Below are 20,117 nucleotides of genomic sequence, written 5' to 3' on the forward strand. Positions count from 1 at the left end.
AAAATGTAATTTTTTTATTTTATTCCACATTATATTCATATACACATATAATACTTATTATGGTATATTCTGAAATTAAGAATTATTCTTATTAACGTTTAGTGATAGAGTCAGAACAAATAAGGTATAAATTATGCAAAATTATATTTGTATATAAAAATAAATATGACTAGCAAGAAATATAATATAATAATATTCACAATTGTGCGTAGAAAAACATATTCATTCACAGAATATAGTTTCGTATCTAGCGGTTGACCCGATAGTCCGCTTGTTTGTTTGTTCGGCTTATCAAGGCCGGATGTTTTTTCTATACATTTACGCCACCAAACTTGTACTTCGTTCGGTTGCAACGACACTAGCGGTAAAATTTAATATTAGGTCAAGACTATATTATTGAATGTCGATAAAGTTCATTTTTTCTCATAAATTTATGTTATGCTAGTAGTTTAACAATCATCATCATATCATATGTACATATCGTTACCAAATTGTCTGATACAATGAAATTAAATTTATAAATTGTTTCTAAGGTGCATACATCTAATAAGCGTTTATATCTTATTGAAATTTGAATTCAATTTATAGGTGCATAAAATTATTATATTCAAAGTACAGATCCAAGATAACAAAATCACTGGATTATAATAATACATAGGACAACTTTTATTTCTGTGATCCCCAAAAATCTACCTATATTTATAGTAGTAAATAAAAAGGTTTGATTAACCATATTATTTTCTTTTTATAATTTTGTTATAAAAATAATGATGTTAATAACAAAATAATAGCTCATTTTATAGTGCATGAAAAACATAATACATCTACATGTTTTTAAATAATATTTTACTGAAAAATGTTGAATTAAAAAAAATAGGAAATTGCTAAAAAAAGAAATACTATATTATTTTTAATCATAAATTCAATGCGTAGTTTTTTTGCAAGGCCATTTCCTTATAATAATATGACTACTATTTTATGTTATTATGAGAAATACCGTTATATATATTTATTATATACCCTATTTACAGATATTGTCTAGTTACAATTTCATTATAATATGTGTTTATCAGAACAGACAGATTATTTATCGGTCAAGTCTGTACGTAAAATATTTTTTTTTTCAGTTCTTTGGATGCATTGTGTATTATGGAGGCCAAAGCAACATGTTTCATCAGCTTGTTTGTCATTCTAAGTTACATAAAAAATGTTTTCCCCATTTTTAATAGTTTGATTTCTGTATTATGTAAAACTACTGGACTACTTTTGATTGTATTTTTATAAATGAAATAATAACATAAGCTATAAATATTTGATATATTGCCTTTCAAGGAAGTATAACAGTAGTTCAAAATAATATAAAAATATGATACAACTAACAAATTTTCATTAAAAATAATATTTAAAGAGATTATTTTCTCTTTTCTTCCAGAGCGTCATCCAAATGCCCGGATTTCGGTCACTAGGAGACGAAGAAGAGGTGGAATTTGAGTGCAAGGAGTCCGATAAGGGTTTGGAAGCAACACGGGTATCAGGTCCTTCTTCAGTTGACTGCCAAGGCTCCCATCGCCGTCCTTTATCAAAGAAGAGATTCAGAAAAATGCGGTAAGATAATACTGTAACATATTCACAGTACAAGTATGGAAGAAAATAATTAAGTTTATTCTAAAGCGAGAATAGACTTTATTATTTTCTTCTAAGAGAGAACGTTCTCTTTCTCTAAAATAAAAATTTCATTTTGATATTAATTTAAGGATCAATGTAAACAAAATTTTTAGTAAAATTGTATTAGAACTGCTGTACATTTACATACGTAGTAATTATGCTATATTTCAAATTAAAATAAATAAGTTTTAGCGTTGGTACCTCAGAATCGACCTCCAATAGGGTTAGGTTATGATTCACCATTATTTATAATAAAATACAGGATGAAATCGAAATCATTAGTTTTCTTACACGTACAAGGGAGTGTTCTACCAGTGAAACTAAACATTTTTTCCCCAGAGTAACATGCGTTTAAAAATGTAAAAAAATTAGAATTTTCCATATAAACTCGATGGTTAGAAGCACCATGTTAGGCTCAACATATTGATCTATTCGGTTTTCGAGTGGAAAATTCGTCTCTACCGCGTCGCTTTTTGATGAAATTTTAAATTGCAATGTATTACAGTGTAGGACGTTGCCTATATTGCAATTTTTGTTTAAAAAAAGTTTAGAAAATTGATAAAAATACCAGAAAATTGTAAAAAAAATATGAGAGGTAGTTCGACATCACTAAATATGTTTTGAAATTGAAGAAATAGCTTAGTAATGACGTGCTGAGTTTTAATATAAATTAAGATATTAAACGACAGCTGCATTTATGATTGTTTGTTATTTTTCGATAGTTGTGGGTTACGTAAATGGCAGAGCGACCCGTCCTCGCTATTGGATACGGGTGACGGGTCAACTTGAAATATGGGAGATAGAATCAAGAATGAATGTATTAAGACGATCTTAGTGATAGCAACGTATGAGTAGTGTCAACATAGTAGTACTTTTTTGACTACAGAACAAAGTCATCATTTAAGATTTATGTATATTATTACATTTTGAGTTATCCAAGTGATTGTTTAAAAAATTTATAATGTTATTACGATGAAAAAAATAGCTAAATTCGAATTAAAAAATATCTTAATTTCGATAACAATTAAAACTAGCTGCAACTAAAGCGCCAACTAGAGACATTCATTAGTATATGGGTGCTGACATATCGTATTTGAGAGGGGGTGAGGTCAGATCATAGAGAGTGGCAGGGAGAGTTCATACTGACCTTTAGTATTATTACTTATATTATGCTAATATAAATAAATTACATATAGACGACGACGATAAAGTCTTAACAAAAGCATTAAAAGCCAAAATAATAATTTTTACAAACAATGTATGTCTACCCGTCGTCTGTCTATACGTTTTTTTCTGACGCCACGCAAAAATTACTACATGAAATTGTATACAGTTTTCAGAGTTGTATTCCTGAAAGTATAACTTGAAAACTGGCGAATTTTTTATTTTAATATGCTATCTAGAAGTGGTTTCATTGTTCAAAGTAGCGAGCAAAAAGCTAGTTTAGTATAAAGCAGTAAATAGCAATTTCTTATCAACAAATACATTATGGTTCTTTAAGCATTAGAAACTTAAGTAGTTTATAAAAATAAATAATGTTATAACGTAGGTATTCTTTTAATTATATACAAATACATTTATATTTCAGTTGCTATAATTGCGGTGAATTCTCTAATCACATAGCAGCAAAGTGCAGCATGGGTCCACAACCAAAGAGATGTCATAACTGTAAGAGCGAAGATCACCTCATTGCCGAATGTCCTTTAAAGGTAATATTATAAATCTATTAATTATTACTAATATTATAAATTCATACCTATTAATATTATAATATTCACACTGCAACAAATTATTAAATAAGGTAAAAAGTTTAACATCCAAAATCTAAAAACATATATTTTGTGGATTTTCATAAAGATTTCGATACAGTAAATTGAGACAAACTGTAGGATATTCTTATCGAAATGGGCACACCAAACTACCTAGTAACATACTATGTACCTAGTAACATAATAAGAAAATTAACCGAAGATTGTATTGCATCAGTTCAAGTCGTTGACCAAAAAATAAACATGAGAGATTTAGAGTACGGTATATGGCACGGTTGCAGTCTTTCTCCACTATTGTTTAATGTTTATATTGGCAAGAGAGTAACTGTGAGTTGATAATAAATATCTAATTTGAGATATGTTAATGATACTACACTTATTACTAAAACTGAAGAAGATATAAAAGACCTATTGGGATTTTTAGAAGTAACGAGGCTCTAATTTAGATTTACTATCAATTCGGACAAGACAAAAATGGTTACTGTAAACAGAGCGATTTAAAACAGAGAGATTGATCGTGTAATGAAGTGTCTTGTTTTTCCAAATTTACTAGACTTAATCACTAAAGTCAAAAGATCTCCGCAAAATTGACACTTTGGAAAAGTGGTGTTGTAGATATCTCCTTAAAATCCCGTAAATGGTTTACCACACCGATGTCTCTATACTAGAAAAACTTAAAATTAAAGAAAGTTTGTTGTTTGTTGCGATTCTAGTACATTTTTGATATTCTACAAACGAAATATGAATTAAAATAGATGACGAAACTTTGTACGTAAATCCAAAATCGTTAAGTGAGATGTATATTATTATCCATTTAGATTTTTAATTTTAATTCAATAAGAAGAGGTTATGAAGCCATAAAAAAATGTAATATCAGTTTTTATTAGTATATAGAAGCCATATTTATTTTAAATCTGTAAGAGACTTAACAGCTATTTTTTAAAATTAGTTTAAGCAAATATAATTTTCTCATACAAGCTATAGATATTTTTTTCTTAGAATTTAATGACTTTTATCTAATTATAAATGAATATACTATATATTAAGCAGATAAAGTAGGGGTTATGCTTATATGCTATGTATAAATTTAAATCATTTTATAGCTAAAATAATAGTGACAATTTAAATAGTTTACACATACAATATTTCACATGTAAACACGACTTTTATAATTTTATTGTACGTAGCAACTGTTCATATTTATAAAATATCAATTTTTGGTATCGTTAAATTGTATGTTACGAAATCTAGATAACTAAATGATGACATTTTTTATTACAGAAGAAAGACGATCGTCAATCAAAGGGTTCTGGCAGCTCCCAAGGAAGTCAGTTAGGCAGCCCGCAGTCGTAATCGCATCGTTCATTCTAGTTTGCGTTACAAAACGTGTTTAGCATTTATTCGTTAAAGCATTATGTTTACATTAAGGAACCTAAACTAATGTCTTGTAAGTTCGATTAGTGTGAAAAACGAAATTGCTATCAAAAACAGTTTTTCCGATATCATGACATTCGCAATGTATTAGAACAAATATTTTTTCTAATATTCTAAATTTTACATTTACCTAGAAATATGAGTATTTTGGTTGTAAAAGCGTAACGAATCCCGTCTACCTCAATATGGCCAATAATATAAAATAGTTACAGTATGAATTATAGAATTAAGCACAAGACTGATCAGTACAAATCCATAATGTAGTAGTACAAAACTTTACACTTAATAATTTAATGGATAGAAACTTTATAATTAAGTTCTGCAAAAGTAACGTAAGTACAAAATTTATGTGTTCGAGTGTCAATATTTTAATTAATTTACTTTATATTGTGTTTACCCAAAGTGTGTGTATATCATTATTATTAATTTTGTTGCTATTTTATATTATGACAAACTTTATATTTAGTTATAACCAGAATTAGATTAGAAGTATTATATCTGGCTATGAATATTACGAGGAAGTTTTAAAATCCTAGACTCTAGGAAATTTGAATAGTTTTAACACCGTTATAGTATAAATATTGCAATTTTGCAATAATTTAAGTACCTAATAAAACTACCTCTAATTTAAAAAGAATTAGGTTTAGAAAATCATAATTATTAATACTTATACAGAATAACTACAAAACAATATTCTGCATTAAACAATAGGTGTTATTGTGCGAAGGTCCATATCACTGGTTATTTATTTAGCATTATTATGTTTAATTCCGCTACCATTACTATCAAAAGTTCTACAATTTTCACACGTGTCACAAAACATACGTAGAGGAAATGATAGTCAAAATTGAGGGCTAATATGAGAGGTTGTAGAACTTCTAGTAGTAAAGATTGTAAACAATTTTTAGTTGTGGGGGCAGTCACACACGTACTAATGATAGCGGAATTAAATAAAATAGTTTAAACACTGATACGAGTATATGTTGCATATCATATAAATTTAAGTGTGATTTTGTTAACAATGGCACAGCTCTGTATCACATCACATGCATTACAAACATGTACTAGTATATGGAATTTTACAAACCAAAGGAAAAACATGTTGCAATAATACTTATAATTATTTGTATTTTAAACGTAGTGCTCAATGAGTGAAACCGACATATTTTTTGACAAAGCAAACCTTGAAGTTTAAGATATTATAAATGCTTACATCATCTGTTACTTGTATTTATAATGAAATATTTATTATTTTATTTATAGAATGAATATAATGTGTGACAATTTGCGTTTTAAGTTGCTCAAATGTAATAAATAAGTTTGTAACGGAAGTTATTCAATCATAGATATATAGTATTTTGTATTACTACTATAATATTCAATTTGAAAGATAGAAAATATATAAAAATAGACCATTTGTAAAATCGCTCACAAGCATGTAACAGAGTAATGTTGATTTGTTTTCTTTTACTTGTATTACTGTAATGCTTGCCGTAGACGAGAAATCGATGAGTTTGTAATCTCTCTGGAAATCATACGTTAAGGAGATTTTAACGCCATAAAAAAATTCTATAAAAACAGAATAAACATTACAAAATTAATTAGAAATCGGCAAACTAAAAATCTGTAATCTTATTGCCGGATATTTGTAAAAATAAAGATAAGATAGCGGTTTTTATTGACAACACTGAAATCAATTATTAGATATTAATTTATTATTGATGTATGTAAATTTCTTAAAACATTAAAACGGGTAGAAATAATAATAAGAAAAAAAAATTAAATATGATTTACTTTAAAAATAATATTTATATTTCCTTCATGATCCCATTTTATTATTTTTGCGTTTTATGGATGGTCTTTTATACGAGAGTGAATATATGTTACTGCAATATATAAACGTTTAATATATGATTTAATGTTATTATTAATATGTATGGAAGTAAACTATGAATCGTTTGTCTTATTTTTAAAATGTTTTTAAAGCTTTTCATAAATTTTACCATGAATGTAATAATATTATTGAAATCCATGAAAATGAGAAAGTAAGATGTTACTGTATTAAAATAGACTAAAGAAATAAAACTGATTGCTTTGAATTTTAAATGAAATTATCAGCCAGATAAAGAAACGTTAATGGATGAACTGCGCAGAACAATATTTCTGATCAACTTAAGTTTTGGTGAATTTCAGAATTATGATACATAACAGGACAGACAGATAGACTAAATCTGTAATTCAATTTTGGTTTGCAATGCAAAATGCAAAAGCAGTTTTACATGGATTAGGAGGTTTCATCTAGAATTAATTTTATAAAGTTCAATGATATAAAAAAAACATTAGACAATTAAAGTGCAGTATAAAATACTTATTTACTCAACGAGCATTAAATTTTTGCTTCTAAATTTTATATTTTATTTGAAACTTAATAGTTATTATTTCCTGTAAAATAATATTATGACGAGTTTCTAAGTTTTATTCTTCCTTAACAAATGAGTAAAAGTTTGTTATGCTATGTTTTTCAAACAAAAAAAAAGCAGTGTACTTTTCCTATTTTAATGAAGTTTTATTACATTAATTATATAGTTTTTAGAATTTATTTTAATTATAATATTATGAGTGTAACCCATCGAAGCGTCTAAGTATAACTAGATTAATATTTAACAATTTTCATAATAATTCCAGTTTTGTTATTTGAGATTAGAAATAGTAACATCGACAGATAATGTTAAGTATTTACTCATTAGTAACCAAAACATGCCATAACATACTTAAGTAAATTACTTAAATAATTAGGTATTTACGAATACGGGTTTCTTCAGTTTTCAATTATTTTATACATTAGTAGTTTCGTAGTTATATATAGATAAGATCTAAATGAAAGACTACTTGAAATCGATCTACCTCATAATTTAATTTGGTTTATTAGAGTTTATTGATAAGTTAATTAACATTTACAAATTCTAGCATTTATTTTTTCATACTATCTTCGCTACGCCGAATTTTTAGGATTTGTATATCTTATGTTTAGAGTTTAAAATTTTGTTTTTTTTTTAATTATTCAAAGAAAATAAATTTAAAAAATGTGTCGTATTTTATTTGTTATAATTGCCAACATTATTATTACTAGGTACCCAAAACTCACAAATTTTGTAGTTGAATTTTTTTATCTTCCGAAGAAATGGACAAGATTAAAAAAAAGCTAAACGTAGGTACGTTTGGCTTTTTTATTCTACATATGTTAAATATAAACAAGAATACACATTCCTATTACTTATTCTTAACATCTTTTTGCTTATGTGAAAGTCTAATTTCTTTTTACGTAGTCAATTTAAAGTTTAATAATTGATGATAATTGATTGAGTCGCTGTGTCGTTTAGAGCAGGTCCTCTGAAACTGACCATATGTTACATGACCATATTGACTGACATTTGAAGTCTAAAGAGTTGAGGTTTGGGCTAGATGAGGGCCAGTCTTCAGCTCTTAGAAAGTTCGGAACGATGGTTTCAACCCAAGCTTAGGTGCAGAGTCCTGCTGGAAAGTTTACGGTATATTTTTAATTGTATTGTTTTAAGTGTATTACTGAGAGGTTTCATAACATGATTCAAGAGTATATCTTGATACACTTTGGCTGAAGTTTTCACTTCTTTTTCATAAAAGTGTAGTTTTGTGACTCCTTGATAAGACACGCCCTACCAAACCATAATTGACGCAGGATATGATCACGTTGGGCTTTTATGACTACTTGAACAGCTTCTTTAGAACTGTGAGCGTACGTGTATCATTTTGCAGTGTTCTTTAATCGTGAATTTTTTTTTATCGGTAAAAAAACATACATAGAACAGCGACAGAAAGCGTTTTGATCGATCTACTCTTTTTAATTGTAAAAATTGATTTAGGTTATATCCTGTATATCGACGTTTAGCACCGAGCTTCAGGTCTTGTTTTATAATACGCAACAGAGTCCTACCGGGAATCTGTATTTCTCGCGATAAGATTTTTTACTTCCTAATGAGGATTCGATGAATTCTGGCTTTAACAGCATTAACAGATCTTTGCTGGTCTTCGACAGAGGAAGTGTTGTTGTATCTGTTGATAGTACGACATACGAAAATAAAAATACGGCTAATACCAAGTTTTTGAAATGTCTGGAATATTACCGACGGCACTTTGTGCAAGGCGATCACTGCAATTCTATTTTCTATAACACCCCATTCCATATTGCAATTTGATAATTAACACGAAAAAATATGTGCAATGGTGCAAAATTGAAATAAGTATTTAAAATAATAAACGTGTTCCAAATTCAAAATAATTAAAAAGTTTCAAAAAAAAAGAATAGTTTTTATGTAACAGTCAGTAGTTATGGCCAGACTAGTTATTTATGACTTTAGGAACACAGTGGTCGTAGAAACTTTTAGATTATAGGTAATAACTAGCATTGATATAGTTAAAGAGTTCCTGTGATATAAGTACCTATTTGTAGAGCTAGTCACACCTGTAAACGTAGCGAAAAACATAAATTGCATGTGAGTATCTGTAAATAAAATATAAGGTACGTAAAAACTTAAGTGCGCAAGTCCGACTAGCATTTTAAAGTATTTGGAAAGATTAAATAAAAAGTGGTCCAATAATACAAATGGGTACTTTTGGTTGTTTATAATACTGTCTTATCTTTCATTGTAAGTTCAATTTCTGCACAATACAAACATTAATAATCATGAGTATATTTTTGTTTTGATCTAAGCTAGCCTCTTATAACAGTAGACCCTAATCTAATGAAATTCAGTAAAATTATACCGTCTTTTAGAGATAGGATTAAAAGTAATCCATTAAATTATAGGCCCATTTCTATTCGTCCCACACTAAGTAAAATCTTTTAAAAATTCATGACGAACCAACTAGTTCATTATTATGATTTAAATGAATTAATTTTGATTGTCAGTTTGGTTTCTAAAGGGCGATCAACCACGAATAAGGAGTTACTAAGACACATTTTTGCTGCGCTCGCTGCTTTTATAGATCATGATAGGTACATTGCTTAAAAAAACTAGCTTTTGATGGTGTCAATGATAATACTTTATATATATTCTTTATTGCACTAAAACATACAGTAACAACAATAAGTTAATAACAATGTTAGCATACTGTAAACTGTTGTCACTTTAAACTTAATCAAATCATATTTATTAAAGAGAATTAAAAAAGTTCAAGTAAATAGTGTTACATATAAAGAAGCGCTTGTGCAAATGGTTGTGCCTTAAGGGTCTATTTTTGGGCCATCCCTATTTTTAGTTTATATTAATGATCTTGCTTTTGCCATGCAGAATAGATGCGGGTAGTATTCTTCGCAGAATATACTTTTTTCAGTTTTAATGTTGACAGATTGAGAAAAAATACGACTATGTAAATAATGTTTCACTTCATCATTTATAAACCGCAGCTAAAAAAACTAAATGCCTAAATTTTTCTCTTTCTAAAAAATCTCAATTTCAGTTTTAGTATAAAGTTAAATTACGAACCTCTTAATTTTATAGGTTCTATTATCTTTCTAGGAATCACCCTTGATAATAAAACTCAATGGGGTCCTCACATCCATAACCTCGCAAGTAAATTTAGTTCTGCAGCATATGCTGTACGCAAGGTTAAACAGTATGCTAATATTGAAACTGCCAGGTTAGTTTGATATTACTAGATGATTGATTGATATTCTTTTATAAATATACTATGATAATAGTACTGCGACGGATACCACTTTACATCAGGTGGGCCGTCAGCTTGTTTGCCATTCTAAGTTGTATAAAAAAAAATATTTTTCAGTTTCATTGGAGGTAGGAAATGAGAGGATTTATGGAGAAGGATGAAGATGTTTATTATTATTTTATTTACTACATTCATATATAGACAATTAATTCCGTCTAAAACGTTGCGTTGCGCTGTAGGGATAAGAGAATGAAGCCAGGTCAGTTATAATGAAGATTTTACGCTAAACCAAAACACCAAGAAATTTTTACGATAGTCTCTATAGGACTACCTCCCAGTTGGTGCTTGGTAGTACTTAATTTGAAACAATGTCTGCAAAACATTTTTTTTTATATGACTTCGAATGGCAAACAACCTGACGGTCCACCTGATGGAAAGTGGTAACCGTCGCATAGGTAAACTGTCATAGAGACATGAGCAGTACCATGGACTAACATAATTTGTTTTTTATTATTATTTAAAGCGCTAACATAAATCATGAAATAAACAAAATATAAAGAGTTTGTAGAATTAGGGATTACGCGAGTACGGAATTATAATATTTTTAAATATTTTTTTTGCAATATTTAAACTCATTGATTACAAAAATGTGATAATTAGGTTAGTGGTGTCAAGTTAATAATCGCATCAAGGTAATGAGTTTCTGCAGCAAATGACCACGAGTGAGTGACGACACGATCCTTGGGAATGGTAGGGGTGAGAGGCGAGTGTGTGCGGGGTGCGGCGGTCGGGCGGTCGGCGCGGAGATGTCACGTTTTTCAGCGAAGCCGGGCGAAGATGGGCGCTCGGAGGATGCAGCAGTGCGGGGCGCCCCTCACAGCACCCTCCCTTGCCCCTTGCCCCTCGCTGACGTAACGCTGCCGTGTCTGCCGCCCGCCCTAGTGTGTGCCGCGCCGCGCTCTGACTGGGCCATCACGCACGCCGCGCCCTGCACCACATCAGTGCAAATCACTTGACGTTTTACAAATTTCTGCTCCAGTTTTGGGTTTGATAAGTGAATGAGGTGCATGACGAGTTTGTGCATACGTTTTTGTTACCTCCATATTAATATATCAAAATTCGTGGTTGCTATAAATTTTGACACCGCCCTTAGAGGCTGGATGCATCGATGTCATTCTACGATGACTTGTCGGTGTTGCTGAAAGTATTGCAAATTTCGCTATGTATCTGCGTTGTTACGATTTATGTTTACTAATTTTTTTATTAATTGATTGTTAGTATAATATCTATAAAATGTATCTTACAACATTGTATATAATTTTTGCTAGACTAATAACTAATAGTCAATTAGCCTTTAGTAGTTATAAATAAATTAAAGGACCAGGTGTCTACATCAATAAATCTATAAATATTAAGGTTTTTCTATATTATTCGGTTATTAGGATCTATTCGGGTTACTTAATGTATATTTTTTTGTTAATAAAATAGTTATGATAGAACAATAAAAAAAAAATACACTTCTAAACAAATAAAATTATTAATTATAGAAATAGTAGTACTACTTAGATCCATAATTAAAATAATTTCATAAAGCGCATCTAATCGGTTGTGTTATCGACAGCTATGTGTTTCAAATAAGTCAGCAATCAGTTCAGTACAATAACAATATATCGGATATAAAATTCCATTGATACAATCTTATGGTAAGTTAGATGTTATCGATCCTGGCAAACAGTTTGTAGTGTTATTACTAAAGCTTCTTAGTGATTAGAGCCATCATACATTTTTCGGAGCATCCCAGACCAGTCATCTGGCGACTCGTACAGAGCATCATCCATCCTCATTGTAGATCTATTTATATTAGCAGCATTATAAATGGCCTTGAAATTAGATTAATGTGTTTCTTGTTCTGTCATGCCGCAATCAACTACTCGAAATGATTTTGGATATGGTTAGAAATTGTATTATTTTGTAAAGAGGAGCAAAGATGAATGACTTTGATAAAATATTAACGAAGTCAACTATAATTAGACGAACATAAAGTGATTATTAGAGCTAAGTTAAATTGGTCAGGTTATAATTTCAAAGGCTCAATTCCATACTTATCAAAGAACACGTAGGTTATTTAAATACGCTGAATCAATTGCTATACCATCTTTTCACTTTGGATGTATCAAATATAATATTTATAACTTATTATTATTAACCCTACCGTTTTATTATAAGGTTGATATTCGCCAACACTTAGTGCTGTGAAAAAGTGCATAATCTTTCCATTGTATGTTTATTACTGTTTAACTTTAAACAAAAAAATATTATCCGCTCGATTATTTTATCGACTTGTTTAGATTCATTGTCATGGATAATACCAACAATGACCCACAAATGAGTTGCCGTTCTTGGGTATATTTGATTTCATATATACTTGAGATAATTAGTAATTATGTTTTATTTTTCAAAAAAAAAAAACAGACGTTAATGTCGAGGAAATCAATAAGTAGTTTGATTAAAATACTAATACATAGATTCCAATTTGATAAAAAAAATTGGATACAAATCGCAAGTTTTACATAAATATCTTATAAAAAACTTTCTTTTCTTGAATAGAAGTGTTATTTCCTTTTTTATGAATGTTAAACATATTAAAAACTATTTAGTTATTTATACATATTTACAGTTTAGGGTAAATAAATATCTCATATCAAACGCAGTGTGGGCACTACGTTTGCCCTTATGAGGTCGCCACTTAAGAACCTATCTTCCTCATCGATTGTCGGTTTTTCGAGCTACGTGACCAGCATATTGCCACTTCTGCTTGCTTATTCTTCGGCCTATGATGGTTAGTATGGTTCTTTTACGGATATCCTCGTTTCAGATTTTGTCATGCAAAGAAACTTCGAGCATAGCCTATTGGAGTATAAACAATCGGTCCTTAACTGTGGAAATTTGTATAAAAGGTCCGACATTTTAAATTCTACATTTTCTAATTTTGTTAGATTTTTGTTAAATTAAGAGATGAATGTCTCAAAATTTTTGTAAAATTATTATTTAATAGAATGAATAATTATAAGGGTATTGAAATTTTGTTACTTGGTCCAAAGTTATGATCTAGTATTTTTTAGAAAATTATAATCTCAGGAATAGAATAGAAATTTTGGGTGAAAATTTTTATAGAGGTCCGTTATTTTAGGGCAAAAAAGTTTTTTTATTTAGATTTTTGTACTCGAAATCTTTTAACTATTGATTAATAGTATAGTTCCAAATCCAGTACTATCTGTGGTATTGTTTTCCTTGTTGTACCAACTTTATCATTTCTATTTGAAAAAAACATGAAAAATTTTCGTCTCTCTCTTTTCTCGTACTTGTTTTATGTTGCTAAGTTAAAATATTTTTTTTTTGCTGTTACATATGATTTTTATAATTATTTTTCTGAAATATTATCTTCCATAAAAACCCTGTCCTGACAATTATAATAACAAAAAAAAAATGCCACATAGATAAAGCTTTTTTGAAGCGATGCGTTTACAGACACTAGGCAATTTATTTTTTATTTATATAGATAAGATAATGATTTAAAATTTAATATCCGTGGCAAAATATCAATATTAGGATACTACAAGAAGCTTTTCTCAATTAAAATAAAGTTTTAAAAAATACGCATAATGATATACGCATAATGACATAGTATGCTTTTTAGTATAAACAAAGTCACCATAACTTATTGAATTCAAATCAGGAAGCAAATAAATAATTTTTTGAGTTGACTGTAAAAGAATCGTTTTTAGGATGCATAATATCCGAATTCTTGGCACAACATATAATCTAAGTGGCAAAATGGGGATTATTAGATTGATCTTAATTACGAAATTGCTATATGATGAATAAATATCACGTTATGTTATTTGTAATGACATACAAAGTTCTTGACATATATTCTTTATCTGGATATATATAGTATAAAAACCATCAAAAGCTTGCAGAATTCAATAGTTGGAATAATTAAGAGTATGCTATACATACAATGTTATATAAAAAATTATTATTATTATATGTCCAACTATGATTAAAATAGTAAGAGATACAAATATATGGTAGCACGTGATTGAAAGCGATCTGGAATGTATAATAACGTAACATTGAAGTAAACAACATGTCTGTCATTGATGTTTCTTTGCGTTCTTGGTAGCGGTGCGCGAATCCGATTCATTTCATTATTTGAATAATTAATAATTACTAGTTTTAGTTTTCGACTGCTAAATTAGTAATATACTCATTTTAGTATTCGAATGATTTTACTAATTAGTAATTCGACATAAACGATAATAATGAAAATGAAGTATATCGGAATAATCGTACTATCCTAGTTACTGAATGCAAATTAATGGACCATCAAAAAAAAAATCGCTCATTCTCTGGACACTAAAATGAATGTGACTAATAGTACACCAACTATAGTTCTCTGAAAATGCGCAGATGAGCTGCTTCTAAGTTGATGCTCCCATTTCATCTCTCGCTTGTAAAAGAAATTGTGTCACAATCTTGGAAACTCTCCAACATCCGACTGAAATCCAAAAAAGGTGCCTTGCTGACCCCTTCAATTACTGACCCATCTCTATTAGTTCCATAATTTGTGAAATTATGGACCATGTGTTAAACAAATGGCTCTTAAGGTACTTGGTAAGCAATAAGCTCTTTAGTAATCAACTGTAAAGATTTCGAAAAAATCAATCCTCGATTGAGATAATCTAAAAGATTGATTAAAAGATAATCTAAAAGATTTCCTTGATGTTTGAGACATTTCATAGAGATATTCTAGGACTCAGTACTTGCTGCAACACTATTTGCTTCAATGTCCACTTACGTAAGACCGAAATTCTTGGGTTTGTCTAACGTTTAAGCTCTCGAGATAGACTTTCAGCGCTCTTTCTGATACTCATATTTAATTCAGCGGACGAATTTGTTACTTCATACTCTGTCCGATTGAAGCGACGCTAATTATGCTCAGTTCACTGTTTCCAAGAAACATGCGTTTTCATTTACTTCCAAAAGGAGTTATTCCAATTTGTCTTCCGCTTTTCAAAATATATCCGTTCTGACGATCTAGGTAGAACTTGGCATAAATATATTAGCGAACATTAGTTTCAGGTGATATATCTGAGCCCAAAATTTCTTTAAAAAAGTTTGATGCCCTCTTCAAGATTAAAAAATACTTCTCGTTTGGACAGCTCTTATTACTTTATCAAGCTTAACTCCAATCTTGCATAGAATATTATTTTAATTTGTAAAATAGATCAGCTTTATACCAGCTGAATGCCCTGGACTGTATAGACCAACGTGCAAGACTAGCTATTATAACGTTTGTATCTAAGTAAGCTTGGCCATGACAGTAAGATTGTCTGTTTGGCGGTATTCTATAAGTTGAATTTTGGAGAGTATGCGCAAGAGTTGTATGACTTCCTTCAGTATCATTCCTCTAATGAATATCAAGGCAGCAAAAGTGATTTTAACCTCAAATTGCGGTAAATATTTCACATATCATATAAAGCATTTGTTACTTTCGTTTTTTATTGGAACAGCCAGGGAATGATATTTCTCTTCGGGCGTCAGTACTTTTCGGCTTGTATAACATGTCATCTTTTAAGATCACATCATTACTTAACATTAGGCGAGACTGTGGTCAATCGCATTTAAATTTTATAATAGAAAAAGAAGTTAGCACTCTGTTGTTGTTTAATGTTACTAAAGGTTAGATGGAATATTTTATTTTATTACAAAAGTAGTTTCACTTTTTCGTTCAGTATTAGAAATGGAAGTTTAGTCTAGTCTGTTCATCTAGAATGACTTTCAATTTCATGGGGACATTAACAATCTTTTTTTTTTTACAACACAATACAACATTATCAACGTTCTTGTAAGAATCTTCTACTTCATACACCTGCTCATCGTACTGGCTTCATTTTCTATTTCTTTACTATTTAGGCTATAAAACATTGGAACGTATTCCCTCTTGACATAAGATCTACCATAAGCAAACTAGCTTTTAAACATAAAATAAACATAAATTGCACTCCCATTTCTTAAAAAAAGGCCGATTTATAAACTTCATTCCCCTTTTTCCCCATTTTTTCTTTTAAACTTAACCTTGCTGGTTACTCTGTTTGAGTCATAGATTGTTTTTATTTGTTCTTCTAGTACAGTTAATTGTTTGTTATAGTAATATTTACGTATTTATTTATCTATGTATACATTTATTTAATTAACATATTATGTGTATTAGTCTAATTATATGTTTATAATATATGAATGTATTAAATATTCCTATTTATATTTCTTCAATTCAATAATGAACCGCCTACTTATTTGTCGGTTTATCCAATGATTGAATGGTAGGTAGTCATTTAGCGAACTTAACACCGTCCGGTGTTAAGTTCGCTAAATGACTTAATAATTACCAAGGTACATATATATGTTAATCCATTCTGTTATTTGTTCAGAAAGTTTACAGTTATTCTAGGAAACTGAAATATCAATAATGAATGAATAATTAATAATATTATATTAAAATATAGTTTGAAAAAGTAGATTATAGACAATTTTATGGATAAGTAGACTATAAAAAGTATTATGTATGTATGATATATTGAAGAAAAATTTTACCATGTCACCGTTCTTTAAACATAAATAATATTACACATACAGTTTGGCAAATGTAACATAAGTAATACATACATTTTGAAGAATATAAATAAATGTATTAATCATAAAATCATTTGTTTTGTAGAGGATAAATCGATAATTAATAATAATATTTTAAATCCATTGCGCGTTTTTTTAATCATATTTTAATTTCAAAGAACACTAAGATACCTTTCACATGCCAAGAGTAATCTAAATTACATTCTAGTCTTCTAGGATAGTTTAGATAAGCTAGATAGATCTTGTACACTTATTGACCAATCGTATGGTTAACATTAGTAAATTAGCTAATAATAAATATAAAATAATACCTAGATCAATGTAGACTGAATATTTGTTAGTATGTTATATTACGAGTACGTAACGATTGATTGAAGAGGTAATGAACAAATTAACGTATTTTTTTAAACTGCTATGATGGTTAACAAGCGTATCTGTAACCTATCCGATGATAAACTGTTACCGAAGTCTATGAACGGCTGTAACACCAAAGGGTGAAACGCGCGAATTGTTGACCCTTAATGAGCCTTATTACGTCATTTTTAAAGAGCTATGCTATAGTCTGATTATCGAGACTATGGTATATTGTAGTGAATATGTGTATCTTTAATGACACAATATTGTGTGAAAATAGTCACAATTAAGATCCTTAGTCAACTTTTTTTACTTGAAGCTTGTAGGGACACCGTAAAGCGGTAGAAATACGTTTGGCCTTACTTTTGATAATGAGGATGAAGGAATTACAATATTTAAGAAGGTACGTGCACTTACTTGAAGGAATCTCATGCGCCGCACTGCTTTCCACCTTTGACTGGATGCTGTTATAGATTCTTGATTGGTAGGCCTACACAAATGTCTTTAAATATACAATATTTGATATTTAATATGATGATCTCCTAGTTCACTGTTCGGTTATATGCTCTTGAATCGCGACGGTACGATTGATCTCAAGCCGAGTGCAAGGACGAGTTAACTAACTGCCCTCCAACTTAATAATAATGTAATCGCTTCATATCCGCCAGATATGTGAACATTCGATTAAGAATCGTATAATCGATCGATTGAAGCGCCGCTTGGGACGATACAAAACTATTCCTGAACTTCTTTAAAAATAAAGAGCCAAGAATAAATTATGTGTCGTAAATATTTTGTATGTGTACAAGCACACAAAGTATTCAATAAATAATATTTATGAAATATATTTTTATTAGATTAAAATTTTTAATATTTTATTAATTTATAAAATTAAATATTTTATTACCTAATAATTATCTTTTTTATTTTTGTTCTTTATTTATAACTAGTTAGTTGACTAGAATTATCCTTTTCAACTCCGGCTTCACCAGTATGCGTGCTACTGCCTACACTCGAACTTCAAATGACGGTAGTCGCATGTGTGTCGCACCAGTGATATGGACTTTCACAAAATATCATTTAGTTTAATAAAATACTCTATTTATGAGAAAGATATGTTCTTAATTATGATCTTAGCTGCAAATCCTGTGCGTGGCAATGTCCTGTCAAACTGTGTCATATATACATATAGATATTGACTATTTATAAATATGTTTTTAAGTTTTTTAAGTGCTAAAAATCTAATTGTGTCTAAATATACATTAGACATGATGTCAAAAAGCAGAATGTAGGTATATATATCACGACAACGTATTCTCTGTTTCCAATTTTTTCTTCTTTATATAATTTATTTTACTGAAAATCTAAAAAGGTTATAAATCAAAAAGTTTTAACATTCTTATTACAGTACGAGAATACTAGACAACTAATAGATATACTTAAAATATAGTTCTTTTGTAAACCTGTACTTGTACCTACATATACAAACAGACATATGAATACAATCATTCGTGTCTTACGGGTGTCGAACCCATAACCATTGTAACGTTGGGCAATATGTTAAAACTCTACACCATTAAGGTTTTTATTATACTCGTAGTATAATTTGTTATTTAATTAGGTATAATTTTTGATAGAATAATGACAATATCATAACCTATTAAAGATTTGTTACACATGGGTCTCTCTTCATAACAGGAGGATATTAGCCTATTGTAACCATGCTAGCCTGATAGTGTGGTATAGAATTTTATTTCCTTAAGTTTTTCTGAATTGCTATATTCATAATGTAAAAAGATCTGGTATGAATGTCACAAGGATGATATGATAGGGTATCGTGGTAAGCCGTGCGGAAATCGATACTAGTAGCCAGCCGAACCTGCATCTCACACATATTTATACCAACGGGAGAAGGAACTTGATTGGTTACTCGTAAATATAGTCTAGCAATATTTACACACGACATTCATATACTTTATATAACATTTAAATTAAGGATCTACACATAAAATAGTTTTTATATTTATTAGGAAAACACTAGCTCCGAAAAAACAGTTAACAATAGTTAGATAAGGTCTTAATAGTTTAATAATTAAAAAAAAAATTGATAAATAAAATGTATGAGACAGACTCGATCATGATTATTTTGAATATAATTCGAAATAAAGCAGTAGGAGTGTCGCTGTTATGTTGAAATTAAATATACTTAGTGAAATGCGGAATTACGGATACTTGTGCAGCATTCGACTGTACTACAAAAGAAAAAAAACACTTATACCTCCGTTTATTCCTGATCTAAATTTGAGAGCTGCAAAATATTTATCATTTAAAATTAGAATATGTTCATTATATTAGATGCTATACTACAGAAATAATTTGCAATAGAGAAAAGTTTGATTCTTAAAACGAACATATGAAATTATCACAAATTGCAACCAGAGCAACATAAACCAATTAGATGTTTCTACTTAATTAATTAACTCAATTTCGTATTAT

General features: G+C 29.4%; 2 protein-coding genes across 14 annotated transcripts in view; both read left to right on the top strand.

The window, feature by feature from the left end:
- LOC113511820 (protein lin-28 homolog) overlaps nt 1-7,997 on the top strand; it is a 34,750-nt gene extending 26,753 nt beyond the window's left edge. For 2 of the 3 annotated variants that reach the window (XM_031913512.2, XM_052895580.1), the window contains 3 exons: nt 1,433-1,605; nt 3,254-3,374; nt 4,716-7,997. In XM_031913512.2, the coding sequence (XP_031769372.1) occupies nt 1,433-1,605; nt 3,254-3,374; nt 4,716-4,787 (366 nt within the window). In that variant the 3' untranslated portion in view covers nt 4,788-7,997. The remainder of the gene's footprint in view (nt 1-1,432; nt 1,606-3,253; nt 3,375-4,715) is intronic. The other variant, XM_026895538.3, reaches the window with a different exon arrangement.
- Nucleotides 7,998-11,522: 3,525 nt separating this feature from the next.
- LOC113511845 (protein still life, isoform SIF type 1) overlaps nt 11,523-20,117 on the top strand; it is a 132,715-nt gene continuing 124,120 nt past the window's right edge. For 10 of the 11 annotated variants that reach the window (XR_004224173.2, XM_031913437.2, XM_031913438.2 and 7 more), the window contains exons 1-2: nt 11,523-11,634; nt 12,193-12,274. The gene's annotated coding sequence lies outside the window, so the exon portion shown is untranslated. Of the gene's footprint in view, nt 11,635-11,677; nt 11,760-12,192; nt 12,275-20,117 lie in introns of those variants that run through there. The other variant, XM_052895431.1, reaches the window with a different exon arrangement.

The sequence above is a fragment of the Galleria mellonella genome, unplaced genomic scaffold (assembly GCF_026898425.1).
Source record: "Galleria mellonella isolate WM207_F2 unplaced genomic scaffold, CSIRO_AGI_GalMel_v1 utg117, whole genome shotgun sequence".
Classification (NCBI taxonomy): Eukaryota; Metazoa; Arthropoda; class Insecta; order Lepidoptera; family Pyralidae; genus Galleria; species Galleria mellonella.